The sequence below is a fragment of the Peromyscus eremicus genome, chromosome 6, assembly GCF_949786415.1.
Source record: "Peromyscus eremicus chromosome 6, PerEre_H2_v1, whole genome shotgun sequence".
NCBI classification, from domain to species: domain Eukaryota; kingdom Metazoa; phylum Chordata; class Mammalia; order Rodentia; family Cricetidae; genus Peromyscus; species Peromyscus eremicus.
In genome coordinates, this window is record NC_081421.1 from 55,598,067 (window position 1) to 55,622,491 (window position 24,425).

The following is a 24,425-nucleotide window of genomic DNA, read 5'->3' on the forward strand; positions in this document are numbered from 1 at the left end:
CTTCTATTTTTCTTCATCTTTCATCCTTTTGCTTACTTATTTACTCTTATTTTTAAATTTTTATTTATTTATTTATTTTTTATTTAGTGACAGAGTTCTATTGAACTCATTTTGTTGACAAGGCTGGGCTTTGCATACAAGATCCCCCTGCTTCAACCTTCAGATTGCTGAGGTTATAGGGGTGCACCACCACACCCAACTTCATGTCATCTAATGACCATGATGTAATGATACTATTATTTGAAATTTAAAATCCAGAGAAGGTAACATTTTAGAAATGAATGTACTAATTAGTTTCTTTTTAATCGATTTTAGAACCCAGGATATTTCTAAAGACTGGTTTTGGAAGTCAGAGAATAATCACTCAGGAAGTAAAAGCAAATTGAACCTCTCTGACCATTCCAAAACATACTACATACTATTTCTATTGACTCTGCTGTTGTGCACATTTTGGAAATTATTAATATGACTGTTGTTATCATAAACAGCAAAGTGATGAATAATGGGGTTTAAATTGTGTAGTCTGCTTAGAGTAACCTTACAACGCAAAGGCAAGGAAGACAGAAGTTCTTGGCAAGTGGTGCTCTTACAGAGGCCCTGAGTTTGAGTCCGAGCACTCAGGATAGTGTTTTTACAATATCCTGTAACTCTGATCACAAGGCATCTCACCACCTTCAAGAGCATTTGTGCTGGTGTGCATATGCCCACACAGATACACACACACACACACACACACACACACACACACACACACACTGTATTTGATATATCCTAAAATAATAAACAAATGAAATTATCTTTTGCTAAGTACCTACTTAATAAAATGCTTTAAACTGCAAAAGACTCATAGCATTTTAGTTTGAAATGAGGCACTTTGTGCACAGTGTCTAAAACAGAACATGCACTCAATACATGTTTAAAATAAATAAAGAAGGAAATGAAATTAAAGGACTAATATATGGATGAGCCTCACTGTGTAGCTGCTTCTATAATCAATGACTGACTCTAGGCCTCCAAGGTTCCCAGAGAATCTAGAAGGGAAATTCTGCCAGTAGGATGCCTTGTGCCAAAGCTGTAAGCCCCTGGTCCTGAGTTCCTATCTGTGCACAGGTACTAGCATTCTTGTTAAGCCTAGCTTTGTTTCCATGTAGGTCAATGTAATGTTGAGATGGTGAGTGTCTGGCTAGAGTTCTTTCCTGTACTTCTCCATTGCAGGTAGTTTTGTAGGTGGAACATTAAGGCTGCCATGTCTTGACATAAAAAGGCTGTATGAACTATATTACTCCAAGTATTTCCAAGGTACTTTCCTTAAGAAAGCCAGGGCTTGTGCTAGAAACTCTTTTTTCTTATTTTGTTTTGTTTTTCAAGACTGGGTTTCTCTGTGTAACAGCTCCAGCTGTTTTGGAACTTGATTTGTACACCAGGCTATCCTCAAACTCTCAGGGATCCTCCTGCCTTTGTCTCTTGAGTGCTGGGATTAAAGGATACCACCAGGCCTGGCTTCTTGTTGTTTTTAAAATGAAAGGATAATAGAAACCCATTAAAGTGGAAATGATCCAAGACTTTAAAACAAAATCTAAGGTAGGAATTGGTAATGCATCTCCAAATCAATATATGTTGTGTTTAATACCGCCTCTGATATTGTGCTTTGATATTATTTTGCATTGATGTGGAGGAAATACTTTTTCTAGTAGAGAAACATTTTGATAGGGTAAAAAGAAAAGTCACTTTCTTGCTGCTGTAAGGTATTGAAATAGCATTAAATGTAATTAGTTGTTGTAGAGAAAGAACTGTGTGAGACCTTGAAGTATGAGGCATACTGCATGCCCAGGCTTGACTTCCAACACCTGAATGGGGAGGTATTAAAGTGGATGACACATACTCTGGATGAGGTCCTTAAAAGCCATATCAAACATTTTGACATAAGTATTTTCCTTTCTCTATGGGGTATGATGAGTGACAAAGCCCTGGGTTGTCCTAATCCATTACTGATAAATGTAACACAAAGAATTCCCAAGTCTACCAGAGACTTATTTTCATTTGACTTCCTGGGACCCCTTCTGACTTACTCTTTTGCAGAGAATGGATTTATTTCTAACTGAAGTGCTATGTGTCCCTTAGAGTCACCTTTAGAATGGTAAAAGAAGCTTAATATTTGCCATTAAATGTCACCTCACTAAAGTGTGTAATTGAAATGCCCTGATAAGATCTGTGTAATTACCATGTATTTAAGCTGTTTTCCCAAAGTCATGGGATTCTGTGTGTCTCCTTACATAATGGACTTGTTAATTACACTGCAAGGGCTTTAGGCATTTTTCACTGTTTCTTCTGCCTCACCTCAAATTTCATTAGGCATTAATTTAAGAATCTCAACTTATAATGTAAGATTCTCACCTTTTGGAACAGGAGAGGTGGTTCAGCTCCTAAGAGCATTGCTACTCTCCCTGAGTTTGGTTCCCACCATGCACATAGCAGCTCACAACCATCTGTCACTTCAGTTCCAAGTGATCTGATGCCACCTTCTACCTTCTGCAGCACCAGGCACATTGGTGTTACACATACATATATTCAGACAAGACACCCATATACATGGAAAAATTAATAAAAAAGAAAACACACTCAACTTTTTCAAAAAGGCAGCATGATATTGACACAGACCTGTCCTCCCAGCATAGAGGAGGCTGAGTTTGGAGCCAGCCATGACTATACAGTAAGTACTCAGATAGCCTGGGCTACAACTTGAAGCCCTGACACCACACACACAGGGACATACAGACACACATGGATACACGGACACACATGGACACACACACACACACACACACACACACACACACACACGCAGTCACACAGCCACACACACGTAGTCACACAGTAGCATATAGTCCTTACACATTTCCCTCCCGATGGCCTTTGTTCCTGACTTTTCTCTTCCTTATTTAACTTATCAGTGTATGGTAAGATGCAGTATTGCTTAAGGAAAGGATTCATTCATTAGAGCTAATGTTTGTCTTCTTCAGAGTCTGGAAACCAGGAATCCACTAAGCAATGACCCTATCACTGAGCCATATTCCAGAAACAGCTCTAGTATACCATTTCATGGTTTTATTTTAATATTTGTACTTATTTTCAATTTTGTACACAAATATACTGTATTTTGATTAAATCCACTCCCATTTCATTCCCCTCGTTCCTCCCTACCTCTTTTCCCTTCCAACCTCGTGTGCTCTTTAAAAAACCCACTTCACCTATTTAGTGCTATCAGTGAGGGCATGCCTACGGCATTTCCTGAACACTTACTGTTCTATTAGACTCTTTCTATAAGTCACCTCATTGAGTTTTGGCAGAAACCATAGAAAAATTATCCTTTCACATAAGAGAAAGAATTTCCATAGAGACTACTTCTTGCCAAGTTTCATTGCAAATAAATGCAGAATGCTGTAGTAAAACTTGTAATTTTAGCCATAATGTCATGTTTCCAAATCACTTTTGTTATGGAAAAAAACTTAGTTATTTTGAGATTATTTCTAATTTGTAAGAAATCATAGATTCTATTGACCCTTCATCTATTTTTCCTCAAAAGACACTACCATCTTGCATAGGTGTACGTAGGTGGTTCTCAGCTTATACTCATTTGATCTTTCCAAAGCCTGTTGATATGATCCATCTGTAGACCTTTACTTGAGGTGCTGAACCATGGTAGCCAAACACAGTGCCCAGACAGTCACGTAGGCCAGCTGGTCAAACTCCACTGTGTGATTTACTGCTTAGTCTGGTAACTGAGTAAGCTAGGTGGACTGCATGCTTTTTAAACTGGACATTTCCCAATAAGAATTGGTCTATTAGCATGGAACTATTTTGTACTGAAGAGTACTGGTATAGCACAGAACAACCTTGAAATAGATGTTGAGATGTCAGTGCAACACCCCCACCCTCCACATCTTGATTCTTTTTTTCTCTGAATGAGAAAAAGTTCAAAGCACCCTACCAGGTAATAAGTACATGAAAAATCTTTCATAAATAAGAGTGAAAATATATCTGGTTCAATCTAAAATAGAGAATATGTGTCTTGGTTCAAAAGAGTCCTTCAAAATATCAACTGGTTCAAGAGAAAATTTTTATCCTCAGTTTGGTGCCTTCATAAACATTCTCATCTAAAAGAAGGGGCTTGCACCTGCCTAGACTCAGTGTACCAGGCTCTGCTGACTCCCCATGGGAGACTTTGATTTTGGGTATGTGGGTATGTGGGGTGGCTTGGGACAGAGGACTGGAGGGTGGGAGGAGACAGGAGGTGGAATCTATGGGTGTTATGGAGAGTGAGTAGAAAATTTCTTGATAAAGAAAAACAAAAAAAAAGTCTGTGGTGTGGTATAGAAGCATTTTTTTGCAACTTAGAATGGAACGCCTATCATAGATTAATGATTACAAAATAAAAGTAATACCATAAAGCATTCCTCTTGATGTTGGATCCAAAGTGAATGTGTGAAACATAAATAGTCACAATACATAAATCCATGAATGAGCCCTTTCTGCCTGCAAGACAGAGATTAATGAAGTTTCAGGATGCTAAGAGCTCAAGATATAATCTATAGCTTTAAACTAATGTCAAGATTCAGAACTGATTGCTTAAAACGCCTTCATTTCTCCAGAAAAGATTGATGACTTTAGTTTTACTAAATCACTTCTCATACAAAAAAAATTATATAATTTGGTTTCAACAGGTATGGTATGTGGTAGTATTTACATATTCAATGTAACTATATAATAACTAAGAGCCAAAGCATTTTCAAAGTAAAAGACAGTATAGCTATGACACTCCCAACGTGTTTCTTCATTTTAGAATTGAGTGGAAGCCAATTGAGGAATGCCTTTGGAGACTGGTGCATGAGGTGACTTGATTGTTCAAGAGGAGAATCATTAAAATGAGATACATATCATGAACACTGAGTTTCCATTCACTCCTCTGCAGTTAGGGTCAGGGACCTTCTAGAAGCACAATTTGTTAGTCTAAATACTGTCCTCCTTCTTAAAAAAAAACATCACAGTCATAATGCTTCAGTTATGGCTTTCATCTTGGTTTTCTTTCAGTACAAATGAGAACTCCAAAATACTTAAAAGCAATCTGTATGTGGATCCTTCTAGTGTTTTATGAGTGTCTTCCCTCCTACATTCTATAGTTGTATCTTGCATACCTAATTTAATGCCAAATTTTATTGCAGCTCATTTATGTGGAGTACTTCCAAAGCATTCACGCCAGTTTCATGGAGCAAAGAACCCACATTTGATTGGGTTATACAGTGTTTAACTAGCTTAATAATTGTAGTAAAAAGTACTACTGATATAAATACTTAGGAACAAAATGTGAATCAGTAAGTGTCAGTTCAAGTGGTTGGAGGAACAGAATATTGGTAGGCAGTGCTTAGTGAGTTGTGGGCATCATCAATCAAGCTCTTCTGCCATTGGGGAGACGATTATGACAGTAAGCTAAGTGAAGGGCCTTTCAGATAATGCATGTAGCATTTGTCCTTTGTGCAGTTTCCATGCAGACTCTGCCTGGCCCAGTGTCACTGGAAGGTGCAGTTCAGGGCATGTGGTCAGTACAAAGGTAACTGACAATTGGGTCCTCCTAGGGCATTAAGGTAGCTGAAGACATATCTCTTTCAGTGTGCATATGTTATCCATCTTTGTTCCTTTACATAATTTTCTTGTGGTTTAACTTCAGTATTTTCCAATCCATCTGTGATAGACTAGTTCACTGGAGGCTTCTTGGCATGGGAAGGATTGACTTTCCTACTAAAGTAATGATAATGTGTATAGAGCTCCAGATGGAGAAGTGTCTTCCCTCTCCCCACTTTTCTTCTCACCCCATATTGGTTCCTCTTCCTCTTCCTTCTCCTCCCTCTTCTTCCTCCTTCTCCTCCTTCTTCCTCCTCTGTAGATGAAGTTTTCCTGGTCCTGCCAGGCCTACACTCAGGACAAACCTCTCTCACCAGCCAGTTCCACAGCCAAGTAAACACACAGAGACTTACATTACTTATAAACTGTATGGCCGTGGCAGGCTTCTTGTTATTTAGTTTTTACATCTCAAATGAACCCATTTCTATAAATCTATACTTTGCCACGTGGCTGGTGGCTTACCAGTATCTTAACATCTGCTTCTCATGGCAGTGGCAGCTGGCAGCATCTCCTCTCTCAGCCTTCAACTTGCCAGAATTCTCCTTCTCTTTGTCCCGCCTATACTTCCTGCCATGCTACTGGCCAATCATTGCTTTGTTTATTAACCAATCAGAGCAACACATCCACAGCATAGAGAACATCCCACAGCACTCCTCCTCCCTTCTTTTCTCTCTCTCCTTGAAAATATACCCTTATAATCTGCTTGCATTATTTTGAAAGTTCTTTTAAAACTTTTATGAGTACTTCACCATAACACTACTTGTTTATGAAAAGCCAAGTTCTATTTTGTTAATGTTTCTGCTTCCTAATGTATAATACACTCTTCCAACATAGGTGTGCTCTCCTTCAAGGAGTAAGGAAAAAGACAGTGGAATATGTCAACCAAGCTCCTTTCATCACTTAGCTTCTCAATTGTGTGTTTACACCAAGGCTGCATGCATGCAGATCAAGCAAGAGACATGGTTTAATATAATCCCCTGATTACTTTCCCTTACATTCTATCAAATACAGTGCAGAGCTTGAGTCATAGCACAAGGAAACAGCAGTAGCCATAGCAGTGAAGCTCCTCAGCCCAAGCTGTGTCTGCTTTGTTTCTGTGGCTCTGAATGTTTCTGATCTAGCTTGATTTTCTGTCCTCTGTACAATGTATAGTTCTTCCAAGAAATTGGCTTATACACAAGACATAGAGAATGACAGTTTCTGCCTGCATTGTTGTGAGGACTAATTATAAAATTCTTAGCTCAATGTTTGGCATGCAGAGGGCAGGAAGTATTTATTACTTTTATTTCAGGTCAAAACTGACAAGTTTTGATCTGAAGACACTGTTCTTCAAACGGGTATTTCTTGTACTTGTTGACCAAGACCTACAATAAGGAAAATTTGAAAAGTGTCATTATGCTGTGTGTATATATATACACGAGATCACGTTTTTAAATGTCATATTTGCAGCAGTAGCCTATGACTGTAATTGCAGCATCTCAAGTCATGGAGGCTAGTGGTTACCAGATTAACGGTCAGGTTAACTGTGTGACAAGACCCCATTCTCAGCATTGAAAAACTAAAAAGGGCTGAGGATTGTAGCTCGGGGGTAAAATGCTTACCTAGGCTGCTAAGGAAAGAAAAAGAAGGAATTAAGTAGGGAAGGAAGGAAGGAAGGAAGGAAGGAAGGAAGGAAGGAAGGAAGGAAGGAAAAGTTAACTTTAGTGTATAAAATGATTTGTGCTGCTACTATGCTTGTTTTTTGCAGTTTTACATACTTTAAAGTCCTTACCACTGGAGTTGGAAAACAGATTGACATTGACTATGAGAAGCACATTCCCTGGAGCAGCTGGAACTTTTGGTCAAGTGGGTTCTTAGCACACAAGTGGCTGTGAATTCACCTTTGACCTTGCAAAACACTGTATTCTTTAGCCATTTTTCTTTATTTTCGTTCTATAGCAAAACAGGTACAAATTCCTTCTAAAAATCCCCAACTTGAAATAAAAAATACTTTCTATTCTAACCTGGAAAACTCAGGAGGAACTCCTGAAAGTTTAGGTTCAAAGTTTCCATCAGCAGCCATTACGACTTTTATCAACTTGACCTGGATGATTTTTATGAATTGTATTAATACCTTTAGTGATAATGGAAACAATTGATCACCTACTTACCCTGCCATAGACTGCTTGTTGTGTTGGTACTGTTGGACTGGACTGCTTCCCCACTTCTTTTGGTGAACTCTTCACCCTTTGACATAGGAATTCAGGGTTTTCTTACAGAACAGCTTAGCAACCAGATGGTCCCCCATCATGTTCAGAGTCAGTGACAGAAGCCCAGGTCAAAGAAAGAGTTTCCTGTACATCTCACAGCTCTTCTTAAGTTTTCAGTGAAATCAAAGAGAAGACTAGAGCTATGACTCAAGGTGAACTATCCCTTCTGAGTGCTAAGAAATGTAGGAGATAGTTATTCTTCTCTTGTTCTTGGTGGAACTGAAGAAACAGACAAAAGATATTGGAGAGTTTGGACAGGTCTGCTTGCTTCCTGAACTATGCACTCATCACAACATTGGATGCACTCATCACAACATTGGGCCCTTAGTGGCTTCTGCTGTTTGTTTCTAAAGATAATGCTTTTTCTTTTCTTTCTTTCTTTTTTTTTTTTTTTTTTTTTTGGTATAGAAAGGGCTTGTCACTTAGGGGAGACATATTGTTTCAAAGACCCTGGAATTTCCAAACAGTTCTCTCCTCATTCATGCCCACCTGGTTTCTTTCTCTTTTGTGTTCTGATCTTGACATGATTTGTTTTTAATCATCTGCTGTCTCATCCTTCGTGGAATGTGGTTTTGGGTTTTAACTCACTTCCAGTCTGGTTCAACTTTTCTAGTCACTCACACTGCTCATTGCATTTGTATTATGAATGAACTTTATTCATATGTTTACATTTCCTCCATATATTTGGAACATAGCTCCATTGAAATCCATGCTTCATTTTTTTCTTCAAATTGTGAATTATATTAACAGTAGTATTTATTTAATTGATTTCTTACCCAGTTACCCATCCCCAAAGCCATGTCTCTGAGAACATTAACAAGTCTAATTTGTTGTCACATTTACTTTAAGCATAAAGATGCCAAGTCTTTCTCTTAGACTCTCTGGGTTGAAAGAAAAAGATTACCCACCTTAAAAGCTCTGTGACTGCTTCTCTCATTCCCTTTAGTTTCTCAATTAATAACAAACAGGAGGATATCATTAGACATGTCAAAGTTTCTACTGTGAAAGCATACTAGAATGTTCAATGTCAAGTAGATATGAAGTTCCCATATTCAGGCTAGTCAGGAAATTATATTGCTGCTGGCATACATCTAGGCATTACTCATTGAGATCTGTTGTTAACGTTTTACAACTTGCCTTAGAATTTTATCTCTGCAAGGTTACTTCAACTGACTTTTGTATAATCTGAGAGCAACTGGATTAACACTAAGTAACTGAAGCTAAATGATTACCACATAAGGAGGTAAATAATCATGTGGGGTTTTGTTTTAAGTCACACTCTGTAAGATTTTATTTTTCAGATTTTTTTTCTTCAGTTCACATGTCAATCAATAGTTTGGAATCCCCTGCTTCTTTTTGAGCCTTTGTGTATTAGGCCTTTGGGGATATAATTTACATTATTTTATCTATTTTCTTCTTTATTTACTAAAGCTGTTATTATAGTCTTCATCAAAAGAAATGTGTTTTATTAGGCCTCTTGAGGTATGTCACCCTCAACACAGTCCTATTTTATATCTAGCTCATAGTAAAGCATAAGCTGAACACAAACTGTAAAAAAAATATACATTTTTAGGAATGACCAGAGTTTAAATGCTTTCAAATCATAGATCTACTTCTTTCTTTTGTTTTTATAACAGAGCACCCAGCACATAGGACAACCACTACAATTTCAAACAAATGAATCAGCTAGATTTTTGTTCATGGGTGCCTTACAAAATAGACATAATACATCATATCATCTGCAATCCACAGAAAGATGGTTATTCTATATTATTATTTTTGATCTACAACCAGATATTCTAAAGCACAGGAAAAAATAGTGATTTTTCCAATAATCACACAGGCAGGTAGGAAATGGGAACACTGGGTTCATCCCTGGGTTCTCTGACTCGAAATTTCATGTCTTTCTAGAGACTCTTAAAATCACAAGTATTCTTCTCAGTGATGTTCTGAATATAGGTCAGTCTTCTGCACTCCAATTCCACTATTCCTATGTCACTTTGATTTGTCAACTTGTCCTCCCATTGGTGTGTGTTCCATGTGTGCATGCATTCCTCTGTGTGTGTGCACATGCATGCATGCATGCATATACATTTATACACATAAAACCCTGACTTTCTCCCAGTTTTAAAAGCATATATTATTACAATTGAGTCCTGAGTTGTCATGTGAAGAATTATAAATCTTGTTTTTATTTTGTACATCTTGAATCAGCGCAATCAGATATTTTATTTTTCTGGAAATCTGTATAATGGCCATACATTTTTCTCCTTGTACTCTATGTCTGATTAAGGACATAAAGAACCTCATGTCCTAGAATTTGAGTCATTCTGGCCTGCATGGGAAGTACATGCTTTCAGGGTGTAGACTAAACTAAAGTGTGTCCAAAGAAACTGTTTTACCCGTTTGATAAAAGGTTATATCATGTTCTGACTCTCAAAGAATGAGGTTATCCCAATGTCAACAATTATATCATCTTGAACTCTAATCAAAGGAATAGAATGAACCACTTCCCAGACTATCAGGAGCAGCATCAGGAGCACAAAACGGATTCATGGTGGGTGGGCATGTAGAAAAATTCTGTCTTCTTGGTACCAGTATAATAATTTCCATAATAATCTATAAAAAACAATCAGAAACCAAAATACATCTCTGCACCATGGAATCCTTACTGAGATAATAAAAAATAACTGTTTTTGACAAGGGCTTTACAATACTCATGTATTGTAATGTATGTGCATTTCCATCATCCATCTTAGATCACCCTCTTTAAAATCTGAAAGCACAAAAGTCTCAAAACTCTCATGCATTTAATCATTTTAACCAAGTAGGCTTTGTATAAGCTAATTAATTAGCAGTAGTGAATGTTCCAAATACAATTTTGCCATTGTTGTTTTCTACTTGGATAAGTAGCCCTTTGGGAAGACATGAGACATCTCAACAGGTAAAGATATTTTCTCCCGACCCTGATGAACTGAGTTCAATGCCTGGGTCACATGTGGTGGAAGGAGAGCATTGACTTCCTCATGTTTTCCTTGGGTCTTTATACCCATGCATCACACACACACACACACACACACACACACACACACACACACACACACACACATTATTTTTTTTAAAAAAACAGCCTGTTAATTTCACCATAAAAGCAAATGAGTGCTCAAATCAAGTATGTGTTTTTCACTCTTCTGTTGTTTCTGATACAGAAGTTTAACTCAAACTATTGTTGTCAGTTTGTGTTTAAAGTAGACTCTTATTGTGGACTATTATGATCAAGTCCTTGAAGAGAAAAATGAAGTCATTAGTAGAGCCTGCTACAAAAGCAGGTTTCTCCATTATGTGTGATGATTCCTAATGACAGAGAGGAAGGAGATTACCCATAAAGGGAAATTCTGTGGCTCCCACCAGAGTGCTATTTCCAGTAAAACACATAGAGTACAGCTAGAAAGCTGACTATACAAGCTTCAGATCATCTCACTTTTCTTAAATTCTTGACTCGATTTATGTCCAGATTCCATAATTAAACATACAGCAGCCTTCAACTCAGACCGTTCCTGTCTTCTGTAGCCTCACAGCCTGCATCCTTTCCTCAACCAAGAGCAATGTTCTTGTATATGCTGCTGAGTCAAAAGCATACCCACCCCTATCAAGCACTTGTAAGTGTCTGCAGTACTTCTAATCTATGCAAGTGACTTTGTATTCTTAAAACATGCATCTCCCACCCCACCCAACTTCCCAAACTACTTGTGTGTGTGTGTGTGTGTGTGTGTGTGTGCGTGCGTGCGCGTGTTTTCATTGGGTTTGGGGTTTATTGGCTTCCCTCCTTCTTTCCTTCTTTCCTTTCTTCCTTTCTTCCCTTCTTCCTTCCTCCCTCCCTCCCTCCCTCTCTCTCTCTCTCTCTCTCTCTCTCTCTCTCTCTCTCTCTCTCTCTCTCTCTCTCTCTCTCTCTTTCTCTCTCTCTAGAAATGTGATGGATTTTGCTTGCTTGCTTATTTTTCCATACTGAGTGTCTCTATTGGCCCAAATTGGCTTCATATTCACAGTGATCCTGCCTCAGCACCCCGAGTTCTGTAATACCCATACAGCACCATTCTGCTTTACTCTCAGAATGGTTTTTATATGCTGCAGCTGCTCTCACAGCACTTGGCACCTTCTCTGTGTTGTGGCTCTTACCTAAAGGTCATAGTTTGTCCATAGAGAGATGAGAACATCACAGTGGCTCTGGAATTTGTCATCAGTATTGTAGTGCGGAATGTACCAGTTACACAGAACAGTCTGTTAAACAAATTACCTTCTTTCTTACTCCCCTTTGAAGTCCATATCATACTATATCAACAGATGGTAGACACTCAGGAGTGTGGGGTGGTACAGTAATGTTTCACAGGAAGATTTGTGTTCTTTGTTGCCATAGGTGATTTTTGTGACCTGTGTAAATTCTGACTATGTAACATAAGTTCATTTTAGTGGAGTGTCCAACATGAGAAAACACAATGCCAGAACAAAACATTGTTTATTATACAATTTGGGGAGGTGCTCAAATCTGGGAAAAAACACTAAATACATCATAGCAGAATAGGAATGTCATAGAGTGATTGCAAAAGAATGTGAAAATAAATGATAATATTAGCCAAAACATTTGCCACTGGTACCTTAGCTTCTGTTGACATGAGAAGTTCATGATTACTTGTTACATTATGGGCATCTATTAAAACACATCTCCTATATCAGTTTCTAAATTTATACTCACTGCCTTTCTTTATATGAAATAAGATAAAATCCCACCAAACACAGATTCCAATTATTTTTTAAGTTCCTTAGCATAGAGGTCATCATGGCCATAAACAGATTCAAATTTCATGTTAGGGCTCACTATTGTAAAACACTAATTTCCTCTTTGACAGAACAGCTAATGAATGTAAATCTCAGCAGAGTGAGAAGTTTGTTCATAGATCTCCTCTGTGGAGTCAGATAAGCTATATGTGTAAACCAAGTGCTGGACAGAGATGCCAAGGCACATCAATAGGTAATGTCACTTTACACAGCACAGACCAGCATAAGTTATCATATCATGTTTCAATAATTATTTTCCTTTGCTAAAATATTACAACTTAGATAATTAAGTACAATAAACATTATGTATACGGGAATTTTTAAGCATAGAGAAGGCTTATTTGTTAAAATTTATAACTATTATTTTGCTTTACTTTATAACAATTTTCCTGGGCAAGTTGTTTTACTCTTGCTTGGGAACTATATCTCTGTAGTTGCACACAAAAATAAGGCATGTAAATTATAATCTAGAGGGCTATTTCATCGTCATGGTTAGTGAGACTTGATCTTCCAATCTAAAGAAGAGAGTACTGTTCACATCTGCAGCAGCCCATAGCAGAGTTAGTGAACCCCTTTAGGCAAGAAAGAATGTACCTCCTGGAGCATAAGCAACAGGTTTCAGAAGCACTTTGGGAAAACTGAAATTTCTGTAAGCTGTGTACACACCTTACACAGTAAACCATCACAACAGTATTAAAATAAAAGGTAATTCTGAGGTTTAATTTTTAAAACAAGATATATATTTCTAGAAAGATTAAAAATGGGAATTTTATTAATACCCCTTTACCACTTGTGATAGGATGTGTAAAATTATCTTGTTTAATTCCCAATAAAAGTAAAAGAAGGGCCAATTAGAAGATCGCTTTAGAGGATGGTCTGGATTGGAATTTGTCAAAATTTAGGCATTGTCTGAGCATAGGACCAGAGCGACCTTTTGTGGGACTTTGTGTGTCAATTAGAGAAAGGAGCAAAGGGTGGATGCCAACTGCGGCATTGCTATTTACTGAGGTAGTAAAGCATGCAGGATGAAGTTCCCATGTAAATCACATCCAGTGCTTTGAAAATTCAGGTAATATCAAAGGAAAGAATGAAAGCAAAATACAGACAAGTCCCATCCATGCAGGAAGAATTGGCGTGGGGGGGACCAGGCAACAGAGCCCATGAGCAGCAGACTGACAGGCAGAAAGCAAACCCATCGAGCACAATGCACTACACCCACGTGAGACCATGAAATTCAGCCCCATATGTGTCACACGTGACTCTCATAGCCATTCCAACCACCTCTGCAGGCAATTGCCAAGGCGTGATTTATTACTATCAAAATGTTCATTAGTTATACCCTATAGTGCTGGTCCCTTTAAATTATTTTAAATTTATTTTATTTTATGTGTCTGAATGTTTTGCCTGAGTATGTATGTACACTGTGTGGGTGCCTAGTGGTCTTGGAGGTCAGAAAAGGGTGCTGCATTCCCTGTAACTGGAGTTACAGATGGTCGTGAGCTGCTGGAAATGTAACCCAGGTCCTTTTCAAGAACAAAAGTGTTTTAAACTCCTAAGACATGTCCCTAGCTCCCTGATTAGTCTATTTTAAATAAAAAGACTCAGAATAACCTCCTTCATTCAAGACCCATACAGTGTTAAAATGAAGTGGTGTTTCTTCTCTGACAGTTAAATATATTGAACACACAAATAAGAACATCTATCAAATACAACGACCTCTCTGGGCTAGGATCCCTCTACACATTGCACAGCTCTTCTCAATGTCTGCTGAATGAAATGCTGAGTGAGGAGAGATCTCTGTGAAAATGCATTCTCTAGCATTCTGGGGTGAAGTGGACACCATTTCAAGCTTTGCAAGGGGGTGTTAGCTTTTTTCTAACTGTTTTTACTTCATATTCTTTCTTACTATCTGTCCTTAAGCACTATAAAGATCAATTTCAGGAGTGTTCACTGTGATAAGGTAAAGGTCACATGACACTTTGCTCATAAGTGTTTTCAGCTACCAAGAGCTATTCAGGGTTTTTTTTGTTTTTGTTTTTTTGCCTGTCATTGTTTTTGATTTAGAGGAAAAACTTCTCAGAGCTTAGCACAAAACAAAACAAACTTGACTTGGCTTCCCACAGATGCCACTGTGGAAAGTGCTTTGGGGGATTGTTACTCCTGTGGTACAGCTTTATGTAAAAAGTGAAAATAGTTGACTCACACTCACCAACCGCCAGCTATCCCACTTTGTGCTTAGCAAGGCATCTGCTTCCATGGAGTGCTTCCCTGGAGCTGAAATCTCAGGTGCAAACATTGAGGTACAGTTCCTTCTTTATCCTGCACTGCAAACAAGTTAGGGAGAGAGGATTCAAAGGGAAAGGTGCCTTGTTTTACAAAGGTAGCTAGAGCCTGTGTCTCAAGTATCATGGGATAAGAAAACAAGAGCCCCTTGCAATTGTTAACCCACCAAGTTTGGAAGATATGGTACTTAGGAACATGAGCAGCACATCATTTAAGCTAATTTTGGTCAACCTTGCCATCTTGTGTTTTTTTGTTTGTTTGTTTTGTTTTGTTTTGTTTTGTTTTTAATACATGAGACTAGGCGAGATCTTACTGCTTTGGGAATTTTATGGAGCTGTGAAGTTCATGGCCTCCAAATGGCCATCTCAGGCTTCAAAGGGAAGTCACTATTTTGAAGTGCTGGCTTAAGCCCACTGTTACTTACTCTTAGGGTCTCAAAGTCTGATGGAGACATATCAAGGTAAATTCAATCACAGTGCTCTTTTTTTTATGAGACTCTCTCTCTCTCTAGAGTCTTGATGTACCACAACTGGCTATCTTCCCTAGGAATTTTCACTCACATATATAATCTCCATCACCCACACAGTATCAAACATCTGTTCCTCCGTCGGAATGCAAGCATTGGCTTTCCTTTGCTGGCTTAGAAATAATTTAAAAACAAAACCCAGATTAGTTTTTTTGCATGAATGTAGATAAGAGCCAGGGGAAAGTAAAAGAAGCATGCTGAAATGGATTGTTCCAGGGCATTCTTGTGTATTTAGTGAACTGCCTGTCAGTTGTTCCTGGCAGGCAGTTTTGTCTGCATGCCCTGTCTGCAGCTTAAGCTCTTAACATCAAAGCTATGTGCAATATATCAGCTTGACATTATATAAATGAGGCTGGAGACACCTCTGAAGGCTGTTACACAAGGCTTGACTTTTGAAATCCTTTTCCTTTCTTTCTGAGATGAATCTTCTCCATGCTACCTGGGCTGGCCTTGAACTCCTGGGCTCAATCTCTTGAGCAGCAGGGAGTACAGGCACATACCTGACTTTGAACTTTTTTGATTTGGTTGTTTTACTTTTAACTACTATAATATAGCCCAATATGCATTCCTAACTGTGTTAGGCATGAATGAAGTGTAACCCTTATCAGTTTAAAATATGTTGCATGCAGTTGACTGAGAACACCATACCATAAATCATAATTGACACTATAATTTTGCAGTTGCTATGCTACTCAAGATAAATATTTGTGTGTATTTGTCCAGAGAAGCCTCATTGTAAATGCCATATTTTTAAAATAGCACTCACCATGCAAACCCCAATGAAATGACAAGCTGGAGTCTTTTAGAAAACAGTTACTATTTATTGTGAATTTATGAGCAGTTCAGATTGTACTTTTCCAAGCAGGGAGGCAGCTTTTCTTTTTTTTTTTCTAAAGAAGAGACAAAGATGATAATAAGTGCATAAAACACTTAATGTAGCCACAATAAACACCAAGCACTAAAACACTGGCTATCAAATGTCTCACTGGAGAAGCTGTTGAGGAGATTTGCTTTCGTAACAGGCTTGCTGCCTGGCTCCAGTCACACCAATTCACTCCATTTCACTACTAGTACTTTGTTTGACCTCATGGGCTGCCAGATACTTTTCAATAATAGAAATGAAAATATATTTGTCTCACGGCTCCTCTTTTATATCAAGTTCACTTTGTGTGATCTGCACCTACCAGGGTTTGTGTAATACTTGTCTGGACACTTACATGATTCACAGCAGAAAACTGTCCAGTTGGTTATCTCTGGGTGAGAGAAGACTGCAGAATATTTGTCTTAGGATACATGAGCTTCATAAGGGCTAAACCTTCTACCCTCTGGTGCATAGTGCCCACCCTGTAGGCTTCTGGAAAATGTTTGCTAAATGAGTCAATAGATGGATTATAGTAAGATTGGTGACATCACTGTCCTGAAGGGAAGAGCTGAAAACCATGCTGTGGATCATAAGGTGTTCATTTTTTTGTTGACGTTCCAGAATATGGCCATCTACTGGCCCACAATGGATCCCTATCTTTATGAGATAAAGGAAATAAAAAGCAGAAGATAGAAAATCAAGTCCAAGGGACCCTCTACATCTTTCAAATTTAATAACCCAATCATAAATATTTAAGGATTTTTAAAATATTTACTTATTTTTTATTCATTTATTTGTTTGTTTGTTTATTTATATATTTATGTGTTTTTGTTCGGTGGGTTGTACATGCAGAAACACACTTGTAGAGGTCAAGGAATAATTTGTGGAGTTGCTTTTCTCTTTCCAGTACATGAGACCTGATTATCAAATTTGAGTCATTAGGCTGGTCTGCAGGTGCCTTTTCCAGCTTGAGAGCCATCTTCTTGGTCCTTAAACACTTTTAAATATCAAACATATTGTTTGAGTTTTCCCTGAGCTAAATATAGAAGAAAAAGTCTGAAAGTCTGGTCTGAACAATGGCCTTTTGCAATAGAAAAGGAATTAGAAGGCGTTCTTTTCTCTAACTTCTGTTCTCCATTGTCTGCTCATTCTGAAAATCCACATAAGCAACCCAGGAGAAGGAAAATTTGGAAAACGCAGACCTTCCTCTCTTCTGCCCACAGACTATTCACTGAACCCAGAGAAAAGTACACTGTTAATTTTTCCGTGCTTTATTATTGGTGGGGAATCTTCTGGGGGGGGGACTTTTCATTTATTCTGTTCAATCTAACCCTCTGAAAGCTGAAGCATTTTGCAGAGGAATCAATCAATCTACACATACACATGGCAAGAGGTTTTATTTCCAACTTTCCTCATTTTTTGAAAGGCTTTGACATGGAGACCTCATTGAAACAAAGATGCATCTATTTTGCTGGCCCAGTACTATAGGCCTGTTTTTGATGTTTTCTTTTGTATTGATGTTATTGACTGTACTGTAACCTTGGTTCCAACTGTAGCCTTTCTGCTCAGACTCCCACAGACCTGAAAGCAGCAGAGAGAGCTGACAAACTGGGATGGCAGTCAGCTGTATATAGCTCAAATCACTCTTCACACCCCATCTTCCATCTGGCACTTTAATATATGCATTTCGCCTGACTTTTCAAAACATCATGTTATTTTTTGTACACAGGTTATAAAATTTTGAATTTTCATAATCATGAAATATGTGCTATTAGCTTCTGAAGAGTATCTTAACTTACATTTCATATAAATATGTACATTTTGCTTTGTATCTTTAAAATTTAAAAATGTTTTTCATTGTGCTTTCATATTGAATAGTTAAGTAATCTAAGCCAAAGTGGTTAAATGAAAAACAGTACCTTTCTTAGGTCATTGATTTTATCCTTAACATAGTTCCTGGTCATTATGTATGTTCTACCAAAAGAAATGTGTTACCTGGACAATGAGAAAACACAGAGTATATAAAAAAAACAACATAAAGAAACATATCAGATTGGATTTCTACACTTAAAACTTTAGCAATATGTGGGGTCTGTGTTGATAGTTCAGTTGTTGAAGCACTTGCTTTGCAAGTATAAATACCTGAGTTCATTTATCAGATCTCTTGGAAAAATCCAAACTTTGTAGACATACTACAAAGTAGCCCTTTCCCTAATGTTAGGGAAGTCCAGGCTACTGCAAACAGATGATTGGATGGTGTGCTCTTTGAGAAGCTGTTATGAGTCTATGTCCATCCATAGGAGGAAGAAATGAGTGTGCAGAGCATGAGAACAGTTCTCATGGGCAGAGCCTGGGGTGAGTGCAATATGTGTTAGGAAGAGACTGGATGAAGGGAACAAAGTGTGCACATCTTTGATGAGCAGGGATTAGGCAAAAGGGCTAATTGTGGGGCCTGGATATTGAATGAGGATTTGGATTTTATGGTTCAGAGGAGAAATCACACAGTCAGTGATATCTTATTTTTGGTGAATTAAGCCACATTTCAGTAACAGAGGGCAAAAGCAATGTGAAGAAACTCCAGGATACAAGGCTCAGAGCTGGTGTTCACAAATATTACCAATGAGAAAGAAGATCTGATACCATGGTACTTTATTATAATAGATGTTGCCGTTTTTCATTGGACTTCCCAAAGAAATCCATGGTTGCAACAGAAAAAAATTGAAAATAAGAGGAATATATGAGAAAACAATGAAAAACAACCATTCTCATTCTTTGACATTACTGTTAAATTTTTATTTTGTTTTAATTGATGCATGTTGAAATCACCATTTACTGAGGATGTTTTTAAGAATAATTTTTATTGTTTCTTTTGTTAATATAAATTCTTGAAGGGTGTCATTTTATTGGCTTCCCATCATTCTGTAGTTTGAAGGCACATTATTCTAATATTATATGCTTATATTTTTCACATTTTCATTATTTTAAATATCATTATAAATCAACCTGAAACCACACAAGTGTCTTATTAGATATTCTGCCTCCTGCATTTATTTGGATAAGTGATATCATTTACGTTGTAGAAAATCCTGCATTTGTTCATGCACTTACTTTGGCCTAATTTTCACTTTAACTATGATATGGCACATCTTACCTTGAGTCAGCATTAAAAATTGAACAGAATGGTAAACTTTACTGCTGATAAAAAAAAAATTCAAACTTCCCCACCTTTCCTGAAATTACCAACTTATTTTGTTTCCCGTTTTTTCTTTTATGGTGCTCTAATGAATTCTCCTCTACACAGGTATGTAGGTTGCCTCCATTATTTCTCTGTTTTAAGTAAAATTGTGATAAATGTTTTTGCACTAATTTTAATTACAGGGACATGATATATGCCAGTCTCTGGTCTCCACTGAATCCAGCTTCAGCTCTGAAGAGGCATGCTCCCATACGTTCACTCATGTAGGCACAGTTCAGGAATTTCAGTTCACTTACTCCATCAATAACACAACACATTTGTAACTTTTTCTAAATAATGTATATGAAGTGGTATATCTTCCTTAGTAGGCAAACATGACCTCATTTTTTTCTGCATGAATTAATGGATTTTGTTTTATTTTCTTAAGCTTACAGATTATTCAATGTTTTATCTGTAGGTTGCTCATTCCTTCCAACTGATTATCTCTCTTTTGGTATATTCTAGATACTAGCCTACTGACAGTCATGATTTGATAAAGCATGTTGTAGCTGGAGTTTTCTCCAGTCCTGCTCAGACCCAAGTAAACACACAGAGACTTACATTACTTATTAACTGTATGGCCGTGGCAGGTTTCTTGCTATCTAGTTCTTATATCTTAAACTAACCCATTTCTATTAATCTATACCTTGCCACGTGGCTCATGACTTACCAGTATCTTTACATCTTGCTTTTCATAGCGGCCGCGGCTGGCAGCATCTCCTGACTCAGCCTTCCACTTCTCAGAAATCTCCTCTCTGCTTATCTTGCCTATCTGATACTTCCTACCTGGCTACTGGCCAATCAACATTATATTTTTCAATCAATCAGTGCAACACATTCACAGCATACAGATATCCACGGCAGCATGCTCCAAGTGACTGCCTTGTGCTTTAATTCTACTGTATTAAAAGAACATCGGGCAATTTCTCACACTGATCTGCAGTGATTTAGATTGTAATTGTTTATTTTGAAGTTTTGTAATGTTTACATATGTGTTTGCACTGCTTTTCCTCCTCTGTCTTTGTGGGCATGGCTACTGGAGTGCAATTGTCTTAGAAGCTGTAAGAGGATGACAAATCCCCTGGAGCTGGAGTTGTATACAGTTGTGAACTACCCAATGTGGGTATTGGGAACGAAACTCTGGTCCTCTGTAAGAGCAGTAGATACTCCTAACCTCAGAGTTAAGTCTAAGTTCTTCTGACATGATCATGCATTAACTACAAGGCCATTTTCTAAGTTAAGGAAAGTGAAGAGTAGAAAATAAGAGGAAAGTTTATACAATGTACAAGAGTTTTCATTGTGAGTCTGTGTTTGAACTGTGGAGATAGTATTAATGTTATTGTTCTAGAATTTCATACATTAAAGTAATGTGCTTTGATAAAATTCACCTCTCTTCCTCCCCTCTAATTCTTCTCCTATTTATCCTCCTACTTTTCCCTCCTAACTTCATATATATATATATATATATATATATATATATATATATATATATATATATATGGAGAGAGAGAGAGAGAGAGAGAGAGAGAGAGAGAGAGAGAGAGAGACTTAGTGCTTCCTATATGTACATGGCTGTAGGACCATCTACTGGAGCATAAGTAGCCTCTATGGGACCTCATCCCTGAAGGAAACTGACTGTTCCCCTCTCAACTGCCATCAGTTGTCAACAGCTCCTCAGTTAGGGATGGAACTTCATGAGTAAATCACTCATTCATGCTGGCATTTGGGCTGATTTGATCCTGTGTGGGCCTTGCGAGTGTAGTCACAGCCACTATGAGCTCATGTATGCAATAGCCTTCTCATAGCTATTGAATATGTTTCACTGTAGATACCTAGTATCACTGCCTCTTATAATCTTTCTGCCACCCCTTTGATGATCCCAGAATCTTGTGAGGAGGGTGTCTGATATAGCTGTTCCATTTATAACTAAGCACTCCATAGTATCTTATTTGCTACATTTTGACCACTCTGAATTAATCTCCATTCATAATAACAACAAAAATGCTTCAGTGATGAGGGTTGAGAGGTACCCTAATCTATATGTAGAAAGATAAGAACTTAGGATCTATGTTATTACTATTGGCAAATTATTACTTGCAGATTCTCCTCTACAACCTACTTGTGTAACCACAGGTTCTTGAACAAATAATGGTACCAGATTTTGGTTCCTTTTGTGCAGTGGGGCTTAAATCCAATCAGAGAATGGTTACCTACATCTTATTTGTGCCATTATTGCACTAGTGGGTATAACTTGGTAGGTCAGTTGTTATTGTTGGTCACTGTGTTTATAGTTGGGCAAGACTGTTGATTATTTTGCCCCAAGTAGTGTGCAGATCATCTTCCACCACTGTAAAAAGTAGACAGTAGGGATTAAAGCTCCATGCCAGTATCAGCTTGATTTCCCCATGTCTTGTGATTAAATCATAAGGTGTCTTCAGCAACAGAGTCTTATCATAAGATTCTGGAGGACAACCAAGAAAGAATACCTTGCATTGTTAAGGGATCTATGAGACCCTACTGACCAAAAGGACACATTGGTTAGAAACTTTGTAACAGTCATATAGATTGACAAGGTATTTTCCTGTTGTTTCTCTTTTACCTTAATCATACATTTGAATTTTTAAAAATAAACCTGTAGAGGAAATTTTTCAAGTTGGCCCTTCAAGGCTTAGATATTTTTACTTTTATATTTTCAGATGAGCAAGCAAAGCTTTATTTGTAATACTTTTGGAGTCATTGTGCTTTCTGAATGACAGAACTAATGACTTTCACTAGTTATGGAAATGTAGAAAGTCTGTTTTGCTCTTCTAAAGACTTAATCTGTATTAGACCTGAGTTTAGACCTTTAGATCTTTCATCTTTTTATCTCTTTGAATTTTTAAACTCATAGCTCATACCTGGCACTGGGCTCCAGGGGAGCCATGGATTAGCATATAGAGCATGTACTTTTAATTGCCTAGTATGAATAAATAATATTCACATCAACCTTAGTTTGTGATGATGGAAATAAGTGTCTTACTCCTCACAGGCCGTTCCTCAAAATTCATCTACATAGAGTTTTGTAAAACAGTTACACTTTGCTTTGCTTTTCTTCTCTTTTTTTTAAATAGATAAAATATCATAAATGAATCCTAGATGGGCCTCAAGCTTGCAATTTTCCTGTCTCAGCCTTCTCCTGTGTTATGGTATTTCAGTAATATACCATTAGACCCTGCTTCAGAATGATTACTCCTGACTTGAGCTGAAAGTAGTTTTGCTCTCCAGGTTCTTCCATTATTAGTCTGACTATCTTGGTGTACACGTGGAAAAGGAATACATTGTCAGCTTTTAAAACAGTTAATGAGGGATTTCTTTTACTTTCAGCAAGTCAACGAAACCACAAGTCCTTCAGTGTTGCCCCCTTCAGCGTTGTCACTGGACCTGCTCAATAATGCCGTGACCGCCTTCAGTACCTTGGAAGAGCTGATTCGGTATCTAGAGCCCGACCGATGGCAGATGGACTTGGACAGCCTGTACAAACCAGCATGGCAGATTGTGGGCAAAGCGTTTCTTTATGGGAAAAAAAACAAAGGTTAGCTTCCTCTTCAGATTAGCATGTCTTTCGGTGACTGATGTTTTCCGATTCTTTTGCCACAGTTTCTAAAACGGAGAGTTTAAATGCCTTTGGTGATATGCTAAAACAACCCATCTTATTATCATCTAAGCACAGGAATGTATTAAATGATGATGTAAACAAGAAGAAAATCAAGACACTTGTGTTGAAAATCCCAGTCTCTTCCTGTCTCGTCAAACACTGTTTTGATTGAACACTCCACTGGGTTTGATAAGACTCATTGCTAATAAGCTAATCTACATTTTGAGATTCAAGAGAAAAGATCAGAGATGAAAAATCAGGTTTAGGGTTTAAAAAAACGGAGATATTTTATAGAAGTCATTTTTACTATGTGTTTCCTGGGTCAAGGATGCATCCATTTTGTAAACTTAGAAAGTTCTAAAGAGTAGGGGAAATTGTAATTGTTCAACTTGATGAGATAGAAGTTCTCAAGGTAGGATTCACAGCAAGAGGACAGCAGCCTACAGGGGAACATACAATGGGAACTTTTCTCCTGGTGAATTTTCCTTTGAAATCATCACTTTTGACCAAATTGGTCTATCTTCTTTTAAGAGCAAAAGTTATGATATTAACCAAGTTTCCAGTGAAGTTAGCTAGTTCTAACGAGAACATTGGGATTGTGAAAGAGCTGTATCACACAAATGACAATGGAGAAAAGTAGCAGGAAAATTAGACTGCACTCAGAAAACACGGTTGCAGTCTATCAGAAGTGTCTAGTCGGGATTACTTGAGAGACTAGAAGGACCGTAAGAATTTATGTGGAAGGGACAGTGTTTAGTTAATTTGAGCCATTCACCGTAGCAGATTGCACCAGTCTTTTTCTAAATCCTGTAAGAAGAAACTTGATTCCTGCCTTTCCTTCACGCCCTTGCAGCCTTCCCGATCATGAGCTTTCATCTCAGCAGGTCACGTTTGGACCTGCCCAGGCGTGGTATTTCAGTGTGCTGACAGACATGGTTTCCTTTTAAAAGTATTTGAACATGGCTATGTTCAAGGGCATGGGCATCTGAATCCTTTCCACATGCTGGATGCTGTTACATGTTTAGCAGATCTGATCTTGATGAATAAATTACAACGACACTTCCCTTTTCTGCACTTAGGAACAGGAAGTTGAAGCTCTGCACGAGTAGCCGAACATCCCATGAATT

The 24,425-nt window shown here is 37.8% G+C and overlaps 1 protein-coding gene across 1 annotated transcript in view; it reads left to right on the plus strand.

The window, feature by feature from the left end:
- Pdgfc (platelet derived growth factor C) overlaps window positions 1–24,425 on the plus strand; it is a 172,590-nt gene that overhangs the window by 138,165 nt on the left and 10,000 nt on the right. The window contains exon 4 of the mRNA XM_059265521.1: window positions 23,028–23,235. Within this exon, the coding sequence (XP_059121504.1) occupies window positions 23,028–23,235 (208 nt within the window). The remainder of the gene's footprint in view (window positions 1–23,027; window positions 23,236–24,425) is intronic.